The 22,456-nt window shown below is 36.9% G+C and overlaps 2 protein-coding genes across 2 annotated transcripts; one reads left to right on the forward strand and one right to left on the reverse strand.

Annotated features, from left to right (window-relative positions):
• The first annotated feature begins 1,571 nt into the window (after positions 1-1,571).
• Positions 1,572-3,425, forward strand: LOC113492302 (39S ribosomal protein L43, mitochondrial). Its single transcript, XM_026869747.1, has 3 exons — positions 1,572-1,811; positions 2,501-2,607; positions 3,058-3,425. The coding sequence occupies exons 1-3, from the start codon at positions 1,675-1,677 to the stop codon at positions 3,372-3,374; spliced, it is 561 nt and encodes a 186-aa protein (XP_026725548.1). The 5' UTR covers positions 1,572-1,674; the 3' UTR covers positions 3,375-3,425.
• Positions 3,426-7,484: 4,059 nt separating this feature from the next.
• Positions 7,485-21,109, reverse strand: LOC113492303 (mannosyl-oligosaccharide glucosidase). The gene is made up of 16 exons (XM_026869748.1): positions 20,726-21,109; positions 19,654-19,805; positions 18,494-18,671; positions 17,313-17,472; positions 16,829-16,977; positions 16,122-16,309; positions 15,466-15,621; positions 14,691-14,839; positions 13,827-13,999; positions 13,152-13,282; positions 12,699-12,809; positions 11,764-11,852; positions 10,781-10,900; positions 9,451-9,568; positions 8,287-8,474; positions 7,485-7,730 (listed from the first exon to the last, which is right to left on the reverse strand). Exons 1-16 carry the CDS (start codon positions 20,942-20,944, stop codon positions 7,594-7,596), a joined length of 2,418 nt encoding a protein of 805 aa, XP_026725549.1. The 5' UTR covers positions 20,945-21,109; the 3' UTR covers positions 7,485-7,593.
• Positions 21,110-22,456: the final 1,347 nt, after the last annotated feature.

Genomic DNA, 22,456 nt, shown 5'->3' on the forward strand with positions numbered 1-22,456 from the left:
CGGACCGCGCTCGCAACAGAGCTGTGTTTCTAAAAAACTACGAATTGCATCATAATATTGAATAAAAATTGCATTTTAAATTTATTCAAATCTCATAAATACCAATTTTTTATAACGATCGTGTTCTAGTCATTGGATACATGAACTGGGATGCTTTTGTAAGACGACTAAAATAAATCACGGTGTATAATTGCTAAAAATTGCAAGCAGACAAGAAAAATAGCATTATCCTAACGTAAAAACAGAATTTAAAAAACTACTTGTATTAAAAGCATAGTGACGAATGACGTCATCAAAATGGCCGTTAGGTGTGTCAACAATTTTGCTAGGATTATGTTATTTTGTCAATCGGAGGATTAGTTTTAAGTTATTATTTGTGGGTTTAATAATTAAGTCCCACTGCTGGGCAAAGATGGCCAATAGTCCTAAATATATTGAAAGCTAATCTTCATGGAGTAAATTATACGATATCATTAGGCCTTAAAATGATGTGCAATAAATAAATTGTGAAAAAAGGTGCAATATCTTTAAGTATTTTATGTATGCAAGTGTCTCTACGACTGTTTGGCTGAAAAGCGGGAATACATAACCTATTTTAAGTTTTAATAACTTAACTAGAATATTTCTATCTGACAGTTGTATTACGACTAACATAAAAACGAAACTTGAGCAAAAATTGCACAGATATTGCTCACAGACATAAATAATTATCATTTTGACAACAATAATTGTGCAAATTTTGCAATTGCTTTGTAATTACTGGTTATGTAATATCTCTGCGGCCGTATCGAATAGGTTATGAATTTCCTGCGTAAACATTCGTTCGTTTCGAATGCATTATTTAAACATTTATTAAATAGATGTATTTAATCGTTATCGCTGTAAATATGATTTTTGTAATAAATATTTTGAAATGATGACCTTGCTTTATTATTTATTCCCACTCTAAATAACAACAACATACAACTAATGTCAAATAATGAACTACTGAGCCCAACTTGATGAAATCGGTCAAAATGACAATTTTTTCCTGTTTAATGAAAAATCATCAGTTCTGTGTTAACATACATACAAAAAAAAAACAATAAAAATCACATATGCTTCATATACATTACATACATACATCCTCTTTGGAGTCGGTTAAAAATAAACAGTGATTAGTTATCACTGGGTGTAGTGATTTTTACCCTAGACAGTTTTGAATCAAATTGAAGCAAATTACTGATTGCGGAATTTGTTATTAACTTAAGAATAACATTTGTACCAAATGCATCTTGCAAGATTCAATTTGGTACAAATGCTATGGTGCACCACCCGATTCCGTTCCTTGTATACTTGTACTAAGGGGCTGGCACCAAAACCCTGCCATTAGAAAATTAGTGAAAAGCCTTGACTTTAAAATTCAGGGGATCCGTTTTATTGAAAAAGTAATGGTAATTAACTTGGTGGATTTATGGTATAACCCTTATTTATTTCCATATGTATTAAATATAATCATTTATTCTCTAGAAATATCGAACATGTTGAAATGGATTAAATAATAAATGAGTCGACACAAAACGCTTTTCTAAATCTGACAGTGCTCTCAATCATATGTCATAACAAATTCTAACCTCAAACTACCCAAAACAGCAATAAATAGAAACCAAAGAAAATAGCTATTTTTCAGACAAAATGTCTGCAAAGAATATGTTTTTGAAGCCTGGCTTCGTCCGGGCGCCCTTGCAGAATGGTGTCGGCCGATATGTCTGTCAATTACAACGAATTGTGTTCAAATTCTGTAAAAGCAGCGGCGGGAGCCGAGGGATGAGGTAATATACACTTAGTTTTAGTTTTTAGTGTCGTTACAGTAGAATAACGTAATCAATCAAACAATCCTCTTTATTTGTGAGCATAGAACAAGTAATAAATAGTGTTAATTTATATAGAATAATAATAAAATGTATTTATAATTTAAATTCATAGAAATGTAGATAATGTAGATATGAATACCAAAACCAAATGTAGATAAGAATTGTAGAAATACTTTAGGTACCTATATTATTATTAATTTGTAAAACTGAAAATGTTATTAATAGCCCTCCTCCAAATTCTTATTTTTGTCATGCCCGACAGGGCCCACAATGCTCCAAAACTAATGTATTTTATTATGTACCTACCACCTAAGTTCACATTGTGGAATGCAATAAACGTATTGAGTATTGAGTAATAGGTCTAAAAGGAAATTTTGTATGAACTCTTATGCTCTAACTGAATGTGGTGTTAAATAGTCGTATTTCTGAATAAACAATAATGTTAGGCTTTATCTATTAGATATTGTTAGATTGCTCTTAAACTCTATTTAAGCTTGTATTCTACTGATGGCGTGTGTATTACATAAATAGTTTTGGTTTTGTCCAATTAGATGAATTTAAATGCGTATATTAGCGATGATTTGATAAAAACGAACAGCAAAGATCATCATTATTACATTTCTAATGTCGTCCTAATGCTATTTCAGAGATTTCATAGAACAAGACCTGGTGGACTTCGCGAAGGTGAACCCTGGTGTGGTGGTGTACTTGAAGCCACGGAGACACCGCTCCCCTGTTGTGGTCGCTGAGTATTGTAAGTTGAAAATGAAAAAAATAGGTTTTTGCTAGAATTTTTAACATTATTGGTTATGCCCTAGATCCCACACTAGAATTTCCTGTGTTGTAGGACCTGGGCCCTGCAATCCGTTAAAAAATAATAAGTCATCACTTCTGAATTATTAGTTAAATAAAAGTCATTCAACCTGGGGCTTATAACTACATCTGTGATAATTAGTCCCATGAAATAAGTCCAACAATATATTAATTCAAACCTTTTTTTATGTACAGGAATAATTGTTCTAAGTCATGACTTGAATATTTCTTAGAATCCCAAAGACACAAGGATGGTAGGAGTCATAAAAAAATGAAAATAGCTAACAATAATAGTAATTTTATTTGTGTTGGTTTTAAATATGTAAAACCAACACAAATAAAATTACATTTTAAAACATACACACACTTGTTAAACTACCCTTATTTGCAGTAAACGGCGACCGTGTCTGGATGTCATGTCACAACAAAACTCACGAAGAAATAACAAAATGGATCGAAGTCTGCCGCACACAGCAAGGCAACAACGCAGACACAAGACTTCGAAAATACCAGTATACTGACCACCCATCCATCCAAGGACCTTGGACTCCCTTCACATTCAAAGACCCTGAATTAAATACCACAGTTCTGCCGAATACCAAGTTTGGTGCTAACAACAGGCTGCCAATATCAGCTACGGAACAGCTTCGGTTGATGTTTGAGAAGCAAAAGTTGTACGAAGGAGATGAGATCAAGACAGCGGAGTAGTGTTTGTGTAAATTGTAATTGTTAGATAGTATTAAAGTTGTTAGTAAGTTTTATTATGGTTTTATTTTACTAATATAAAAGGACACTTTAAATGGTATTGAAAGGCCGACGCGCTATCGGAGGCAGTGGGCGGCAGCGTCTCACCTCTCGCCAACCTGCTCACGGTCGCGACTGATGCTACAACACTCAACGTGTCCTTTCATTTTAATAAAAATTAATAGATTAGAAAGGATTAAGATATGAATAGAAAATCGAAATCCACGTTTTTAAATGTCCTAAAAAATTATCAATATCGGCCCAGCCTTTTTAATAGTAATTAAATTGCATTTGCAAGCCTGCTAGCTTATCACGAAGTGCCTCAAAATTGAGTTGCAAAAATGCCTTTCGGTCTCATGACGACAAGCAAACAAACAAGAAAAGTGAGTGTGTAAAAACGTGGAAAAAATAATTTCCAAAATCGGTTGAGTTCTTGAAATAACCCCCAAGAACGACACACAGTAACTATCTCCTTAGTAACACAAAATAAAACAATGGATCTCATCAAAATCATTTATTTAACAATAAAAACTATTTACAAAAATGTACAACGCTGAAAATGAAATTATAAAATAAATAATAATATACCACATTTAAAGTTCAATAATATTACCTATGTCTTTCATTGTGCGATTTACAAATCTGACATTTCATTTTACTTAACTATAGAAAAATATATTAATTTATCCAGAAGTTGTTAAAGAATGTTATAATCAGTACAGTATTTTAGATAAGCTAAACAAATTTGAAGGTTAGGTTCGTAAAAATAAACTTATTCGTCTTACGATTCTAAACAGACGTAGCTAGGAGTCGCAAGTTCAATTTCTATCGTTTAATTTTTAATTGCATAGATTATATTTAAAAGCATGTATTATCCGATGCGCAGTACTTTCTGCGTATTCAATAATAATGATAGTGTAATAGAGTTTGAAAACGAGACCCAAGCAAGAAATTGATAAAATTAAAGTGAATTCATAATAATACTCTGCAGGGGACAGTAATTTGAAGTGATTATATGCATACAAAGACGTCATGTCAAATAAAACCCAGGTCTCACGTTAGTTTATCTAAATCTGCTTACATAAGAGCTTATGTTTTTATGAATTTCAACTATTTTATATCTGAAATCTAGCATTTATCTACTCTTCAAATTGTAAACTATCTATTTTAAACATTAGCTCAATGGTATCTTTTTGAAATCGATACTATATAAAGCTGAAGAGTTTGTTTGTTTGAACGCGCTAATCTCAGCAACTACTAGTACAAATTAAAAATTATTTTTGTGTTGAATAGACCATTCATCGAGGAAGGTTTTAGGCTATATACCATCACGCTGCGACTAATAGGAACGAAGATACAATGGAAAATGTAGAAAAAATAGGGCAGGTATGATCATCTTCTAACCACGCGGATGAAGTCGCGGGCAACAGCTAGTTGTTAATAACAGTTTGAGACTTATTATCCAAATGTGTTTCACAATTGTCATATTTTCAAACACCTCTGTCTTAGCATGGATAGTAACAAGTTTTCAAGAAAGAGATAAGTAGTTATTTAGTTCAAAGACATTTAAAATATAACCAAACTTTACCAGAACAAATTGTCACGAACTCAAAATTTTTCGATAAATTCACTATTCTTCTATTTTCAACGCAATTAAACTTTCTAATAGTTTTGACTTTGCAATATTAACCTCCCTGTCCACCCAACAGATACAAAAGCAATGTTTATAGGTTAGCAACGGTACAGCGAAATAATTCAATTGGAGATTTTCAAAATGACATTTTTGAACTGTCATATTTTGTAACCTACGTCTAACTATTACAAACCTTTTATTGGAAGCTAATTTTTCAATTATTTAACCTAATTTTCATGAATGTCATATCACTATTCATTTTGATACAGACACCAATATAAGTCAAGTCAAGATTTTCAAAATTACATAATCAAATTAATGATTTGCTGTTGAAATATTAACAAAATATGTTTTGTTATTAAATGATGCAACGGTTTACTCACGCGTATTTATCGGGATCGCCCGACTAGTTTCGGACCCAATCGGAGTCCTTAATCATGAGCTGACGCGACGAATCGTGACCCCGCATTGCATCGTTTAATAATTAATAATACTCAGTGCCGGCGTAAGGACCACTGAATCCCCGGGCGAAAATATTGTGGCGCCCACTTGAGGGAAGCAATATCATGTGTTAGTTTTTTGCTGATCCCAAGTAAAATTATATTAAGAATTTCATCTTTACTTTAGCGTTACGTTTGGCGGTGGAAGTATTCCACCTCTAGCGTAGAGCACAGTTCTGAGGGTTTGCGCCAGGAGAGGCAAGAGACTCCAACTTCAGACCTTAGCGCCCCCCAGAGTTTGTCGCCCTGGGCCATCGCCCCATCACGCCCCCCCCCCCCTAACGCCGGCACTGCTAATAGTCACGATAGTGACTATAGAAATAGGCTTGAAATTGAGTATAATTAAAACATACTGAACACCAATTCTGGTATTTCGTAAATCTGATTTCAACCGCCTTATATTGGTGACACTACATAATTACAGTGGAGTCCCGGTAATCCGGGCCTTGGCTAATCCGGCACCCCCTGTAATCCAACATCGTCTGTAAGATACATGTATTCGTTAATTCACGATTGAACAGGTTACAACTTGTACGCATCATTACTATTGTGCTCAACGCGTATTTGTATATTACATTGGATCTATAATTTGTCGGATAACAAGGCTCTCTTTTGTAAAATAATTCCGACTATAGGGGGTCGTAGGCAGTAGTCTATAATCCGACAAATTCGTTAATATTTGTCGGACTACCGGCGTTTTACTGTATACAAATAATTTTAGTTTAGAAACTTTATTTCACTTTTTCTTGTCAATCGCCTATATCTGTCGGTTTTTATAATCCTATCCCCGATCCCGTTCCGATCCCGTTAAATACGATGTTAAGTTGTTTGGCCTGACTGCTATACCGGAGGTCGTTGGTTCGATTACCACCCAGGACAAATGTTTCTGTCATGAGCACGATCATTTGTTCTGTGTCTGGGTGTAATTTATCTATATTATGTATGTATTTAGAAATATATAAGTATGTCTATCAGTTGTCTAGTACTCATAATACAAGCTCCGCTTAGTTTGAAACTAGATGGCGTTGTGTGAAAGTTGTGAAATAATTTTTAATAAATAATTAGTGAATCATCACTGTGGTGTAGAAAATCATATAAACCGACAGATATCATTTCCCTTTGTCTTATACTCTCACAAATAACAAACTTACAATTGAGTTAGCAATAGGGTATTTAACAAAAAAAAGTCTATTAATTTATATTCCATCAGACAGATTTAGAAAAAACCATATGCGTTTACCTTTATCTTGTAACCAAAAAATGAAGGCGATACAGTGAAACAAAATCTCGTGTGACGTCACTTACCAGTACGCTTTTTACTAGCAAGTGATGTCACTAGCCCCCACTACTATTAATTTCATCATCTAAAGTGCTTTTATGGCTTAACTTTTCTGACAGATTTAGATTTTTTTAAGATAATTACCCTATTACTCCCTTCTCACTTAGCCCATATTTATAACAATAGGGATGATGTCAATTTTTTATGCAGTGTCCGTCTTGTAGTTTTTTGTATAATAATGGATACGTATTTTTTAATTTGTCCCGCAAACATAAATTGACCAAATTACAGTGAATGAAACTTACGCGTGACATCACGATTGAGTATAAATTTTACCATATCGTTACGTCACAAGCCCCCTCTCCTAAACTTTAAAGCAGTTAATCTTTGTCAATTCTAGTTTTTCTGAAAAAGGAAAACATACGTGTCTCATACTTTTCAGTTATCTAACTGAGGGACTAATGAGATTTTTTCTTTTTATACCCAGTCATCATCCCTATTGTATAGTCAGCTAACAGCTGCTAATACTAAGACCATCATTCAAAAACTTATAGTAACAATCTTCTTTTTCAAGAAAAAACGACTTCCGCACTAAAGAATTTAATCTTCTTGAAATAAATTCATTATTGCGAAAGAAGTCAAACTCACATGCACAAGACACCCAGACTCAGGACAAGCATTCGTGGATCACACAAATGCTTGTCCTGGGCTCGAACCAACACGCTCAGTGGGTTTGGGTTTCCCAAGCACTCGGCATCTACTTTCTACCTACTAATAATCGTCCGCCATAATAAGCACTATTAATGCTGTCCAGCCGTTGAACGGCTTGCACCCTGAGCCCTTGCCATCCTCTCCCGAATACTGCTCGTATAAGTACCCGGTTCGCTTGTACTCGTTCAAAACGTTACCTGGGAAATGAAAATATAGGTTATAATTAATATTGACTCAATTTGCAACTTATTCAGTACGGACTTCAACAAAATGTGGGCAAAGTCCGGGAGTGGACTAATGGGGATGATGACTGGGTATAAAAAGAAAAAATCTCATTAGTCCCTCAGTTAGATAATTGAAAAGTATGAGACACGTATTTTTTCCTTTTTCAGAAAAACTAGAATTGACAAAGATTAACTGCTTTAAAGTTTAGGAGAGGGGGCTTGTGACGTAACGATAGAGTAAAATTTATACTCAATCGTGACGTCACGCGTAAGTTTCATTCACTGTAATTTGGTCAATTTATGTTTGCGGGACAAGTTAAAAAATACGTATCCATTATTATACAAAAAACTACAAGACGGACACTGCAAAAAAAAAATTGTCATCATCCCTATTCCGCTATACGTTTAAGTCCGGGACTGGTCTAACTCTGGGATTCAGCAAAATTTTACACATTTATGTCTGAGTCTTGACCAAATCATAACGAAATCCCTGTAGGTGTGTGAGCGAGACAGTAGGAGTTGTACTCACGGACGAGGTTGTCGCGCAGCCTGGCCGCCAGGTCGCTGGCGCGGGCCGCGTGAGGGCCCGTCTGCGAGTAGTGGCGGAGTGCGGACAGGGCCAAGTAGTTGATGTTGAGCCAGACCTGGCCGCGCCAGTATGGGGGGTCGTGCTCTGTGTTGCGTTTCATGAATAGAGGCGAGGACTTCGATAGGGACCTGTTGAGGATGAAAAGAGAGAAAGATAGAATGAAAAGTGGAATTTGTTATGAATCTTTCATAGATAGGAAACGGTAGTTTCAATAGGAGACTGACCTATAGACTAACACTTTAGATTTTAATATTATATTGTTAACGAAACCTTCTTTTCAAGGTGAAACCTCCTTCAAGACCTTTAGTGAAACCTCTTTCGAACCTGGGATTTGACAACAGTCCGCTATTAAAGACGGAGCGCGCTTAGCAACGCTCTCTCTCCGGTGTCAGCTGGCTTCGCTGGAACATGACCTTCGTTGTATCTATTCAGCATAGCAGCCATATTGTTATTTCAATAATTGCCATTCATATTCCTTTGCAGTCATTAGAGTTTGATGTATTAACTTTAAGTTATCTTTGTAATGATTTGGTTAAATTGTTTGTGACGTAACCGTGCTTTCTTTTTAAAAACCTGTCCTCACTTCTGGTTTCTAAGAATATAAATAAATTGTTTGACGTTCAAAAATGCCATATACTGGTCTATTTGAAGTAAAGAATTTGACTTTTGACATATGGTACGAATTTTTCAATTGCTACGAATGTTTTGGTTGCTACGAGTATTTCATTTGCTACGAGTATTTCATTTGCTACGAGTTTTTCATTTGCTACGAGTTTTCATTTGCTACGAGTATTTCATTTGCTACGAGTTTTTCATTTGCTACGAGTTTTCATTTGCTACGAGTATTTCATTTGCTACGAGTATTTCATTTGCTACGAGTATTTCATTTGCTACGAGTATTTCATTTGCTACGAGTATTTCATTCGCTACGAGTATTTCATTTGCTACGAGCTTCTCATTACCACGCACGTCTTAAATGCTACGAATCTCTTATTTAATCAAAATACCCTATTCACTTAGAAATATCCGAATATATCGCATTTCAATCAAATCCTTTGAACGTCGCAACAACATTAAGACAGTCAGACTCGTATTCAGACTTACCTGAGTCCGTAAGGTGACCACAACAAGTCAGGTTTGTCTAGATCCTCTAATATCTTGCCTAATTTGTCACTGTCCGGTTTCAGGACTTTTAATAACATCGGGAAGAGAGACACGTAGCCTGGGGAGAGACAATTAGTATTAATTAAAAATAATTAATGAAAATATGGTTTTATATACACATAGAATCGAAAATTATAAGTTTTTATTTCAAATAGGCCGTCTTTAAAGCATTTTTAAAACGTTACAATAATGACTCTAGTTGCGCGGTTCCAAAGTGTCGTTCTTATGGTGAAGAACCGGCAAGAAACTCCATAATTTACTCTTTTTAAAAATAATAAACAATATTATTAAAGTTTTTAAAACAGCGTATATGAATAAAATAGAATATTGTTTATTGCACACCACATAAGTGCAGGGTACAAGGTGCGGTATTATTCTTTTAACTGTCTTTCTGTTGATTATGACCTTTTTTTTGGTATTTTTAGTTTTTATACACCGTGATTTTTTAGTCTTCTTACAAAATTCATGTATCTAATGACTAGAACACGTTCATGATAAAAAAATAGGTATTTATGAGATTTGAATAAATTTAAAATGCAATTTTTATTCAATATTATGATGCAATTCGTAGTTTTTTAGATACACAGCTCTGTTGCGAGCGCGGTCCGAGCCTTGTAACAATGGTGAGGGGCGCGGGCGGCGGCGTTTATATCATTTTTTATATTTCAGATTTCTCTTGTTTAATTTTTCTTCGTACTTATTATCTTAGTTGATGATAAAAAAATAATAATCGCGCCTAGGGGTATTTTACGTCGGATACATGAACTGGGCTACTTTTGTAAGACGACTAAAAAATCACCGTGTATAGCTGTAAGTCTTCCATAGTGTAATAAATAAATAACATGCTTACCAAAAATGATGCAACGATTTACTCACAGGTATTTATCGCCGCGTCAGCTCATGATTAAGGACTCCGGTTGTGTCCGAAACTATTCGGGCGATCCCGATACGTACGCGTGAGTAAACCGTTGCATCATTTAATCATTAATCATTTTTTATAATATTCCACAACTTTCACACGACATCATCTAGTCTCAAACTAAGCAGAACTTGTATTATGAGTACTAGACAACTGATAAACATACTTATATATTTCTAAATACATACATATTTTAGATAAATTACACCCAGACACAGAACAAATGATCGTGCTCATCACACAAACATTTGTCCTTAGTGGGTATCGATCCCACGACCTCCGGTATAGCAGTCAGGGTCACTAACCACTAGACCAACAGGCCAGTCAAAAATCATTCTGTAAAAGGCTTACCGAAGGCGGAAGTGACGAGTCTTGGTTGTGGCGGTACTGTGACACTACGAACAACGCGTGTAGCCTCACCCGGTTGCTTCGGTTGCTGACGTACTAAGCGTACTCCATCGGAATGTAGACCTTGAAGTTATGAGAATAGAGTTGAAAATAACGTTAGTGTGTCTCTTAAATCTTAAACAGTTTTACTTGTCTTGATTTTTTAAATTGTCTGGACTTTAAAAGAGACTGGTGACCCCTGAGTTTGTTTCGACATTTCTTCTTAGGGTAGTCAGATAGGAAATGTCGACTCCATCGTTCTCAAAAAAGACATGTAAAGTGATAAAATATCCTATTTACAAAATAAATGATTTCATTTCAGATGTAGCCGAGTGGTTAAAGGACTTAATCATTGTATAGGAGTTTCATAAACATACAAGTCACATGCACAAAGACACCCAGACTCAGGACAAGCATTCGTGGATCACACAAACGCTTGTCCTACGGGGATCGAACTAACACGTCGCGCAGTGGGTTTGGCGTGGTGACCTCGACCACTCGGCTATCCGTGCAGTTGATATATTTGTTACATTATTCTTTCTATACTTGTACACTGCCTATTTTTCCCACGTTTTTATACACTCACTTTCTTGTTTGTTTGTCTTTCCGGTTGGATTTTTGCAACTCAATTTTGAGGCACTTCCCGATAAGCTAGCAGGCTGAAATTTTCAGGGTAGCTTCAAACCCGATGGCAATGCAATTTACAATTTATAAGAACGGCTGGACTGATTTTGATAAAATTTTAATAGAGTCACATTTAAAAACATGGGTATTGAAATTTAATTACATATATTACTAGCCTGGAATGTTCCACTGCTGGGCAGAGGCCTCCCCACTTGTCTCTCTCAAGAGCCGCGAGTGACCAGTTCAGTAAGAACGCATCGAAGTCATCCCGCCATCTCCGTCTGGCCTTAAAATTCTATTAATCTATTATTTTTGTAACTCACCATAGTCAGCGTATGTCTGTGTGTGAGGTGACCAATGTAGCTCGTTCAGAAGGTCTTCATCGGCGAGCTGGTCACGAACAGCCTCGTATCTGAAAACGCAAGCATTTTCAGACATTTTTCATACACTAAATCTTTAATATACTAGCTGTTGCCCACAAATAAGATGTTTGTCTAAGGGCCGACTTTTCAATCATCAGTCAACTTCTATCCGAGGTATAAATATGGCCGTTTGACATATTTCCTATACAAAAGCTGTCAAAGCGTCAAACATATTCGTCAGATAAAAGTTATCTGGCGATTGAAAAATTCGGCCCTAAATCATCCTTCTCATTCTTGCTCGTGGCTAAGGTTTAACCGCAAAAGTGAATCGATCACAGGTTAAGCTATGCTTGACGCGGTTGTTCCGCAGATGGGTGACCATCTTTGTTATAACGAGTACCTCCGTGTTTCGGAAGGCACGTTAAATTGTGGGTCCCGGCTGTTATTCATACATCTTTGACAGTCGTTACAGTCAGTCATCAGTCTTACCAAGGGGTATCGTGTTGTCCAGGTAACTGGGTTGAGGAGCTCAGATAGGCAGTCGCTCCTTGTAAAACACTGGTACTTAGCTGTATCCGGTTAGACTGGAAGCCGACCCCAACATAGTAGGGAAAAGGTTAAGATGATGATGTTATAAAATTCTCATTCTCGTGTCACGAAATTGAACTCCTCCGAAATGGCTGGACCGATTCTCATGAAATTTGGTTTATTGAGCAGGTCTAGGAATATGACAACATCAATGTTTCATCCCCCTAAGTGTTAAGAGTGGTCGCGACACCCATTTTCTTTAATGATAATCATAATATAGTCTATAGCGCCTTAGGTCCCAATGGTCCCTCTGTCTTCAAGTCTCCTTCGTTCTTTATGTCTGTGGTCTCGCTGACCTCTGTACTTACTTGCTGGAGTCCCTGAGCAGGACATCCGCGATGGTGGCCATGGCATCAGCCGCAGCATACATCCAGCATCGAAGGTCGACGTGGCGTTCTATATCCGATGGGTGGCTAGCTCTGAACACACACAATAAAACATGAATGTTAGACATTGAAACGAAACTACTTTTACGAATTTTAAATGAGTCTGCCCGCAACCATGATACCTGCAAACGTGTCGAAACGTCGGGAAATAAAATCTAAAATAAATTCACAATTGAATACCGTGAGTAAGAGTTAATAAAGTTACAAAATTAATATTATAAAAGTACAAGTAGTCTTGGTCTAGTGGTTAGTGACCCTAACTGCTATACCAGAGATCGTGGGTTCGATTCCCATCCAGAACAAATGTTTGTGTGATGAGTACGATCATTTGCTATTACCACAAAAAGTACCACAAGTATATATTCTAGCCCTTACCTAGGATAGTCATCTAGTCCTGAGGTGAGAGTCTTGGGGTTCAGCTGCAACCCATCATCTTCGCGGCCTCGCCAACGGTACGAGGTCGGTTCTTCACCTTTTTGGGTAGTTTGAAACCACTGGTACCAGGCCTGTTAACATGTAGGTATAAGAACAGCTTGTTTCATCACATCAACGTCGGTCTAGCCTTTTCCCAACTATGTTGGGGTCGGGTACCAGTCTAACCGGATTCAGCTAAGTACCAGTGTTTTACAAGGAGCGACTGCCTATCTGACCTCCTCAACCTAGATGACAATGCAATTCACAATCATAAAAATGGCTGGATTTATTTTGATCAAATTTGAATGGAGTTTGGAGGAGAGACATTTAAAAAACATGCGATTTTAGATTTTTTAAATCTTTTACTGTCTTTTATATTTTTTTTGTTTTAAAATGTAACTTTGTACGAAAAAATATTATATGTATTTTTTATATATAAAAATGAATCGGTGTTCATTAGTCACTAAAACTCGAGAACGGCTGAACCGATTTGGCTAATTTTAGTCTCAAAATATTCTTAGCAGCCCAGGGAAGATTTAAACAGTATTAAAGTAAGAGAAATTTCAAAAATAAATTTGTACATGAAGTGTTAATAAGTACGTAGTTCGCCAGGGAAACATAATAATGATGGGCTACCTGAAGTCGGCTGAACATCCTGTCCAAAGCCGCCCTGTGCTTGCCGGGGCTGTCGAAGAGTGAGGGTTGTCTCCTGACCAGCCCCGCGAGCTGCAGCAGCAACATGGGGGGGTTGGCGGCCGCGTTGCTCTGGACCACGAACTCCTTGGGCACGCGGGCTAGGGCCTCCGCACCTAAGGTAGAAGGCAGGGGATTATTTGTGTTTTGTTATAGTATAGTTAAAATCTCGCTGAAGACTAGGTCATAAATCATTCCAGTGTTTCTCTCTCTTTCCCACTCACGGGCCTTATGGGCAGGCCTCGCACACGCGTAGTCTTGTGCAGTCAATGACAATTGACGACCTCCGTGGTCGAGTGGCGTACGCAACGGTTTCAAGGTGTCGCTAGCTCTGAGGTCCCGGGTTCGATCCCCGGTCGGGTCAATGTAAAAATTCACATTTCTACATTGTCTCGGGTCTGGGTGTTTGTGGTACCTTCGTTGTATCTGAATTCCATAACACAAGTGCTTTAGCAACTTACTTTGGGTTCAGAACAATGTATGTGATGTTGTCCGCGTTTGTTTATTTAATAAGTGATATCGTTTTTTATGTTTATAAGTGGTTAATAGACATAAAAACACATTTATTTTTCATTACCTAATTTACAACAAAGTATACTAGCATGATGTAGCAATTAATATCGCCTCGTCAAATCAACGTTTGGGGTATTTTTAGTCGGATTTTACGTCTATTTTTCTTGAAATAAATCCCAAAATTTATAATTTTGTTCATTTTATGGGGTTTCGTAGCCAATAGACCCCAATCTGCAATACAACAATGTATTGTAGTTTGGGGTAACTATAGTCGGGGTAAGACCACAATCTTACCAAGTATCTGCTCTCGGGGTATCCAGCCCTCGACGTTGATGAGGTCCATCCAGTGCGCGGCGATGTCCATGGCGATGTCGGGAGACCAGCGGCCCAGGAGTAGTCCGTGGAAACCCTCGTCCCAGAGGAAACCGCGGGGGAAGAATGATCTGGGGTAAAATGAAATGAGATGGAAAAAATTGTCTCTCAAAAGAGATACAATTTCATTGGTGACATTAATTTCACACAAATAGACAATTTCATATTAAAATTCAATAAATTAATTGTAATTTTAGTAAATGTTATATTTATGGTATTATTTAAAATCTAAGAAAAATGCTAATTACTTAAAGAAAGTAATCCCATTTCGTAGGAAAATAAACCATGAATGAACCTTCCGTGTTAATCCTGGTTATAAACTATCTGTATACCGAGTTTCGTCTAAGTCCGTTTAGTGATTTTTGAGTGAAGGAGTAACAAACATCCGTACATATACACTTCGACATCTATACTAATATTTAAAGCTGAAGAGTTTGTTTGTTTGTTTGAACGCGCTAATCTCAGGAACTAGTGGTTCAAATTGAAAAATTCTTGTGTTGAATAGACCATCCATCGAGGAAGGTTTAAGGCTATATAACATCACGCTGCGACTCATAGGAGCGAAGATACAGTGGAAAATGTGGAAAAAACAGGGAAAATTATTCATCTTCGAGGGCTTCCGTTCAAAAATTCCTAACTTATATCTTCTAAACACGAGACAGCTAGTTTATAATATTAGTAAGGATCTATATCTGACCTGCTAGGCACGGCGGTGTAGAGCGGCGCCCGCCAGTAGGGGACGGGCTCGCGCGTGTACTGCGAGCGCACGCGCCCCGCGCCGAAGAAGTAGCCCACACCCCCCACCAGCCCCGCCAGCGCCGCCCGCCCCGCCCCCACGTCCGGGGGAGGGTAGCTGCAGGCCGGGGAAGGTCATTAATCATCGTCATCCTAGCCTTTTCCCAACTATGTTGGAGTCCGCTTCCAGTCTAACCGGATACAGCTAAGTTTTTTTTATTATATAAAAAAAGCCTCTCCCGCAGTAAGGAATTTCATCCTTATATCGCGGGGGGTTTCACAAACATACAAGTCACATGCACAAAGACACCCAGACTCAGGACAAGCATTCGTGGATCACACAAATGCTTGTCCTACGCGGGGATCGAACTAACACGTCGCGCAGTGGGTTTGACGTGGTGACCTCAACCACTGAGCTATCCGTGCAGATGAGTTCCAGTGTTTTACAAGGAGTGACTGTCTATCTGACCTCCTCAACCTAGTTACCTAGGCAGATACCTCTTAAAACACTGGTAACTGAATCCGGTTAGACTGGAAGCCGACCCCAACATAGTTGGGAAAAGGCTATTAGAAAACTATATATCGATATTCATCAATAACAAAACAATCCAAACTCACCCCTTCTCGGTCAACTTGAACTTCTCTTCAAACTCCTCGTCGAAGGACTTCTGGTGTACCTTCAACGCCTTGGAATATTCCTCCCCCTTGAGAGGGGGGGTGGGGAGGTCCTCGTTAGTGTACACTACGTCTAGAACAAACGGGGTCTCGACCAACATCTGTATTGGCACGAAGTTTATGTCTTTTTCCTAGAAAAGAAGAAATTTTAGATTAAAGAATGTGTAATAATTATGTAAAATAATTATAAAAATATTATGCACTAGCTTTTCGCCCGCGTCGAGGTCGGTTTTATCGCGTTTTCAAGAGAACTCTTCAAAAGTCCGGGATAAAAACTATCCTATGTTCTTTCTCAAGGTCAACTCTCTATCTCTGCACCAGATTCATTAAAATCAGTTCAGTGGTTTAGACGTGAAAGCGTAACAGACAGACAGACAGAGTTACTTTCGCATTTATAATATTAGTAGGGAAGTAGGGATTAACTGTAATAACAGATGATGTATTTTTATCGCTAAAACAATTTACATATATTCGTTGGGGAGTGATAAATAAATTTCTTTAGCCAATTTATGCAGAACCATTGTTTGTCGACTTGCACTTGACCGCTTTATTCATATTATTTATTTGCATTCCACAATGTTTACACAGATATTACAAAAAAATCGTTTACGGAACCCCAAAAAAAATACATAAAATAAAATCAGACCCACCTTATCACTGAGTTCATCATCAGTACCTAGCACAGCCAGTCTGCCGAAAGTGGAATGTCTTTCTACTTTAAGTAGAGCGTAGAACTTCTCCTTAAGAAGGTGCAGGCCGGGCGCGTGCGCCTCAGAAAACGACTTGTGGAGGAGTTTGCCTGGAAACATGTAGTCAATAATATAAACAACAAAAACATACAATTGACTACAAATAAAAACTACTGAACCAAATTTGATGAAACTGTGGGACCAAATGACAGCTATTTTATGCTTTACTAGCTTTTCGCCCGCGGCTTCGCCCGCGTCGAAGTCGCTTATATCGCGTTTCCAAGAGAACTCTTCAAAAGTCCGGGATAAAAAACTATCCTACGTTCTTTCTCAAGGTCAACTCTATCTCTGTACCAAATTTCATTAAAATCAGTTCAGTGGTTTAGACGTGAAAGCGTTACAGACAGAGGTAGTTTGGTATTTATAATATTAAACTATTATTTACCTTTATGCGGCACTAAGCTGACTCTGAAGTTGTGTAGTTGCGGCGTGTGACCCAATATGGCGCCGTCCTCATACCAGAGGCGGGAGAGAGGCGCGGCCGGGCCTAGCGCCTCGTCTAAAGCGGCGTACCAGATCAGCACGAAAGGCACGTTGGCGTTGCCCTGGAAAGGAAGAATTTCGTAAGAATGGTACATATGAATTATGTTTTCACAAACAAGCGAATTTTCGCTTTTATAATATAAATCCGGACAACATCACATACATTGTTCTGAACCCAAAGTAAGTTGCTAAATACTTGTGTTATGGAATTCAGATACAACGAAGGTACAACAAACACCCAGACCCGAGACAATGTAGAAATGTGAATTTTTACATTGACCCGACAGGGGATCGAACCCGGGAACTCAGAGCTAGCGACACCTTGAAACCGGTGCGTACGCCACTCGACCACGGAGGTCGTCAAAAGTATTGACTTTTTGCTCTCTTCTGCGTTAGATTCAAATGTGTCGACTGGCCTGTTGGTCTAGTGGTTAGAGACACTGACTGACTATATCGGAGGTCGTGGGTTCGATTCCCACTCAGGAAAAATGTTTATGTGATGAATATAAATGTCTGTGTTTGGGTGTAATTTATCTACAATGTGTGTTATATATTGTGAAGGGTGGGCGAAACTGGGTGATGTCCAATGTAAATGGTGCTGACCTTCAAAAAGTGCTACTTAGTAGCCTAATTTGAATAAATGAATTTTGATTTTGATTTGATTAGTTGTCTAATACTCATTATAAAAGCTCTACTTTGAAATTAGATGGCGTTGCGTGAAAGTTGTGGCATATTATCTATACTCTATACTAATATATAAAGCTGATGAGTTTGTTTGTTTGAACGCGCTAATCTCAGGAACAGCTGGTTCAAATTGAAAAATTATGTTTGTGTCGAATAGACCATTCATCGAGGAAGGTTTTAGGCTATATACCATCACGCTGCGACTAATAAGAGCGAAGATACAATGGAAAATGTGGAAAAAAACAGGGAAAATTATTCATCTTCGAGGGTTTCCGTTCAAAAATTCCTAACTTATATCTTCTAACCACGCGGACGAAGTCGCGGGCAACAGCTAGTCATTATTAAAAACATAACCTACTTCCTCAAGAATGACCATAATTTAAATGACTTTATTCTTACTCTCGTAGTGACATTGATCCTGGCCGTCCATTGCCCCCCGTGTTCGCCTCCGGGGGTCTTTATAAACGAGGTAGTGATGTTGTGCGGGGGGTCTGATATCAGCTGCTCCCCGAATGTGACCCCATCATGTCGCAGCCAACCGTACGTCGCTAGGTTGTCGTTCTGATCACACCAGTGTCTATAAAGAAATAGGTTTAGTAAATTGGTTAATTAATCTAAGTGGTTGTTAAAAGGAGAAGGCATTTAAATCAAATCAAAATTGTTTATTGCAATAAAATAAAACATATGGTAATGTAGGTGTAAGATGGTGAAAATAAAATAAAATTAAGAAACAATAGGGATGATGACTGTGTAAAAAAAGACAAAATCTCATTAGTCCCTCAGTTAGATAATTGAAAAGTATGAGACACGTATTTTTATCCTTTTTTAGAAAAACTAGAATTGACAAAGATTAACTGCTTTAAAGTTTAGTAGAGGGGGCTTGTGACGTAACGATTGAGTAAAATTTATACTCAATCGTGACGTCACGCGTAAGTTTCATTCATTGTAATTTGATCATTTTAGGTTTGCGTTATAAATTAAAAAATACGTATCGACTATTATTCAATGAACTACAAGACGGTCACTGCAAAACAAAATCGTCATCATCCCTATTATGGACATTTTTTTATATTTCTTAATTGGAACTTTGGACTGGATGAACTGTTCTTGTTGATTCTAGTTATGTTCATTTAAAATGTTACTAGTTTAAAAATTAATTATAACAGTATAATCTCATACATTATTATTTATATATGCAAAAACATTACATATATAAAATCGATCTCAGTGGCGTGCACTTGTAGAGGCCTATGTCCAGCAGCGGACTGCGATAGGCTGATGATGATGATGATGATGATGCAAAAACAGCGTAAAATAGCAAAAAAAGTATCAAATAGCAATGGTAAAATCGAATATATAAAATTCTCGTGTCACATTGTATGAAATTAAACTTCTCTAAAACGGCTGGACCAATTCTTATGTAATTTTGTGTACACATATTCAGTAGCTCTGAAAATCAAACACCATTGATGTTTCATCTTGATAAGCATAATTAACAGTAACAACGATGGCTAGGTCAGCCTGTTAACCGTATCCATACCCAAATAAGCAACACTCACCTGATCCCCTTCTGAGCAGCCGCAGCCAGCTCGTACCACATCAGACCGAAGACCGGTGACCTCGGCTCTCGGCTCTTCAAGCCCATATACACACCAGGCCTGTACGTACCCCAATAGCGGTCTGGAACCGCCAGTCCGCTGTCTTTGACAACCTGTAATGTTTAAAACCATCATTATATGTATCTAACAGCAATTTATTTTTCTATCCAGCCCAGTGCTGGGCAAAGGCCTCAAACCCTTCCACTGAAATTTCTTTGGGCAATAGTAAATATTAGGACTCCACAAATACACAAGTGGTTGAGGTCGAACCAAAAGGTTATGTTATAATGTTGCAGGTTCAATCTTCTCACAGGACAAGCATTTGTGTTATCTTATGAGTGCAATAAAATTGAGCATTTGTGAGATCTACAAATGCCTGTTTTAAGTGCATGTGACTTGAATGTTTGTGGAAACCTTCACAACATGAGAATTTTACTGCCAAAATGTATTTGTTTTTTGTATTTTGGATGTGTTATTCTTTAGTACATGATTATTTCCAACTTGATAGTTTTTGTTAAGTATTTTTTCCGATGGCTTAATATATTTCTTTATCGCAGTAATTAATAAATATTTTTTAAATCCATCCAAACTGCCACATAATGTATCTAATAATTAAATTTAAATGACAGAAGCAACATTCAGTCTCATATAAGTTTTCATTAGTCATACGCCAATCTTGTTTCATGTTGGAGATAACATTTTATATGGAGGAACACCTCAACAGGAAAATGTCAGGAAAATTATACTTTTAGAGGAAATTGGTAACAACAACGAAAATTCAAATGAAGTTAATATCGCTTTAAACTAGGTTTGTTTTGAATACCATGCAAATTCAATAAAATCACAACAAAAATTTTTAATGAAATGAAAATTATTTATATAATCTGCGAAAGGCAAAAATTAATGATAAAAGTTAATTCATGACTGAAAGTCACTCTTATCTTGTGCTATAAGTAATTAAAAAGTAAAAACAAGACATAAAATTGCTAAACAATGTGAATGAAAGAGTTCTGAATATTGTAAAGAAAATTACCTTGTCATCGTCGAAAGGAGTATTTACTCTAGTCTCCAAGTACCCTAAAGTACTGATATACACTGCAATTAAGAAACATACGAAGCCGACGCCGGTTTTCCACACAGAAAGGAATTTAAACGTTTTACTGCCAAAAGACGACTCGCTACTTCCCGAACTGCTACTAGTTTCATTATTTATAGACTTATGTGTAACCGTTTTACGCTGCCTAACCATCATTTATTACAAACTAATGTTTAATCTATGATATATTTGAGAAATTGACACGATTCTTTTTATATATTTTTGTATTTTTCGTTTTATATTATTATCGGCATTCGCGAAATTAAAGCATCAATACGCGAACGCGTTTGACGTTGGACTTTTTAGTGTTGTGTGTAATCTTACTAATTGTGAACTAGACTAAATGAGCTCGGGAGACAGCTGCTTTTATTAAAAGAATGCATATTTCACCTTCATTGTTACGAATCGCAACTAATTAATATGTAGATAGCAAAAAATAATATTTCTTATTCGCCGAAAGCACTATCCTTTGAACAAAATCCATCCTGCTATAAATCTACTCATACTCAATTACCCTTACACATTTGATGACAATGCCCATCAGGTACATGCCAAAAAACATGTAATCCAGCCAAGACTTTGCCACTTGAAGTGACTACATAAGAATCAACCATAAACGGCTCAAACGCTAAACTATCAACTAAGCAATTATTGCATTTACGCCATTTGAGTTTCTCAGTGGCATCAGCGCCAACAAAGCACGACGAACCACAACACAACTAACGTCTTCACGACAAGTTACCATCTTCAGGGGAATAAAGACATACTGTCTAGTCTCTTGGGTCCTAATACCCTTAATAACGTTTAAACATACAGTTTTCTATGGTTATATGATGATCAATTCATAATATTAAGATATTTAAGACGCAGTTTATTTGCAGCCTAAAATGATACTTTTTGTTTAAAAAGTCAAGTGGTTATTTTTCTTTGTATTATTTTTCCACATTAATTTTCTTTAACCTATTTTGATTTTCTACAAAATGTAAATATTATATATATACACAATCGTCTAAAATGCTCATTACGGTAAAATACTAAAGCAAACTTAGTCTCTTTAGTGACAACACTAACATCAATACGCGTGGCTTGTTGACATTCGCACGGCGTATTGTTAAGCGTCCAGAAATCGTAAAGGAAACATTTAAAATAATATACACTCTAATATAAATACGTTTAATGTTTAAAAAAGCCTTAAAGAGAACAATACACTTTTCCCCGTATAAAAAACATTTGTGAGGCGCTATATTAGCTGAAATTCAATGACAATAATATTATATCGGACTCTTTATAATAGCTGAAATAAAATTTTTTGGTCCCTCTACAACATAGAAAAGTCTGCGGGGATTGCATTGGAGATAAATAATTTAATGTGTAAAATATAAGTTACAAATCGAACTAGGGAATACTAGGGAACCATCTACTGCCGTACATTTTGCCTAGAAACGAGAATTCAAATGAATTAAGTCCTGCCGAAATTAATTTTACAACCGAAATTACTCTACAGATTTCGGCTTAAAGAATTCTAAAAAAGGTTATATACTGAGAATTCCAAAGATTACAAATCGGTTTCATATGCTATGTACAGTTATTTTCTATGCCTATCACTTCTAGAGACCAAGAAAATGGCTAGTTTTAACCAATCAAATGGTCACCCATCCGTTATGTGCA

The sequence above is a fragment of the Trichoplusia ni genome, chromosome 3 (assembly GCF_003590095.1).
Source record: "Trichoplusia ni isolate ovarian cell line Hi5 chromosome 3, tn1, whole genome shotgun sequence".
Lineage (NCBI taxonomy): Eukaryota > Metazoa > Arthropoda > Insecta > Lepidoptera > Noctuidae > Trichoplusia > Trichoplusia ni.

Excerpts from the sequence above, each read along its gene's own strand:
- LOC113492302 (XM_026869747.1), top strand. The coding sequence starts at position 1,675 with ATGTCTGCAAAGAATATGTTTTTGAAGCCTGGCTTCGTCCGGGCGCCC. Across the intron at positions 1,812-2,500 it reads GGCGGGAGCCGAGGGATGAG|AGATTTCATAGAACAAGACC; the intron begins GTAATATACACT and ends ATGCTATTTCAG. Across the intron at positions 2,608-3,057 it reads TGTTGTGGTCGCTGAGTATT|TAAACGGCGACCGTGTCTGG; the intron begins GTAAGTTGAAAA and ends CCTTATTTGCAG.
- LOC113492303 (XM_026869748.1), bottom strand. The coding sequence starts at position 20,944 with ATGATGGTTAGGCAGCGTAAAACGGTTACACATAAGTCTATAAATAAT. Across the intron at positions 16,978-17,312 it reads CAGCTTAGTGCCGCATAAAG|GCAAACTCCTCCACAAGTCG; the intron begins GTAAATAATAGT and ends ACATGTTTCCAG. Across the intron at positions 14,000-14,690 it reads ACCCCGAGAGCAGATACTTG|GTGCGGAGGCCCTAGCCCGC; the intron begins GTAAGATTGTGG and ends CTTCTACCTTAG.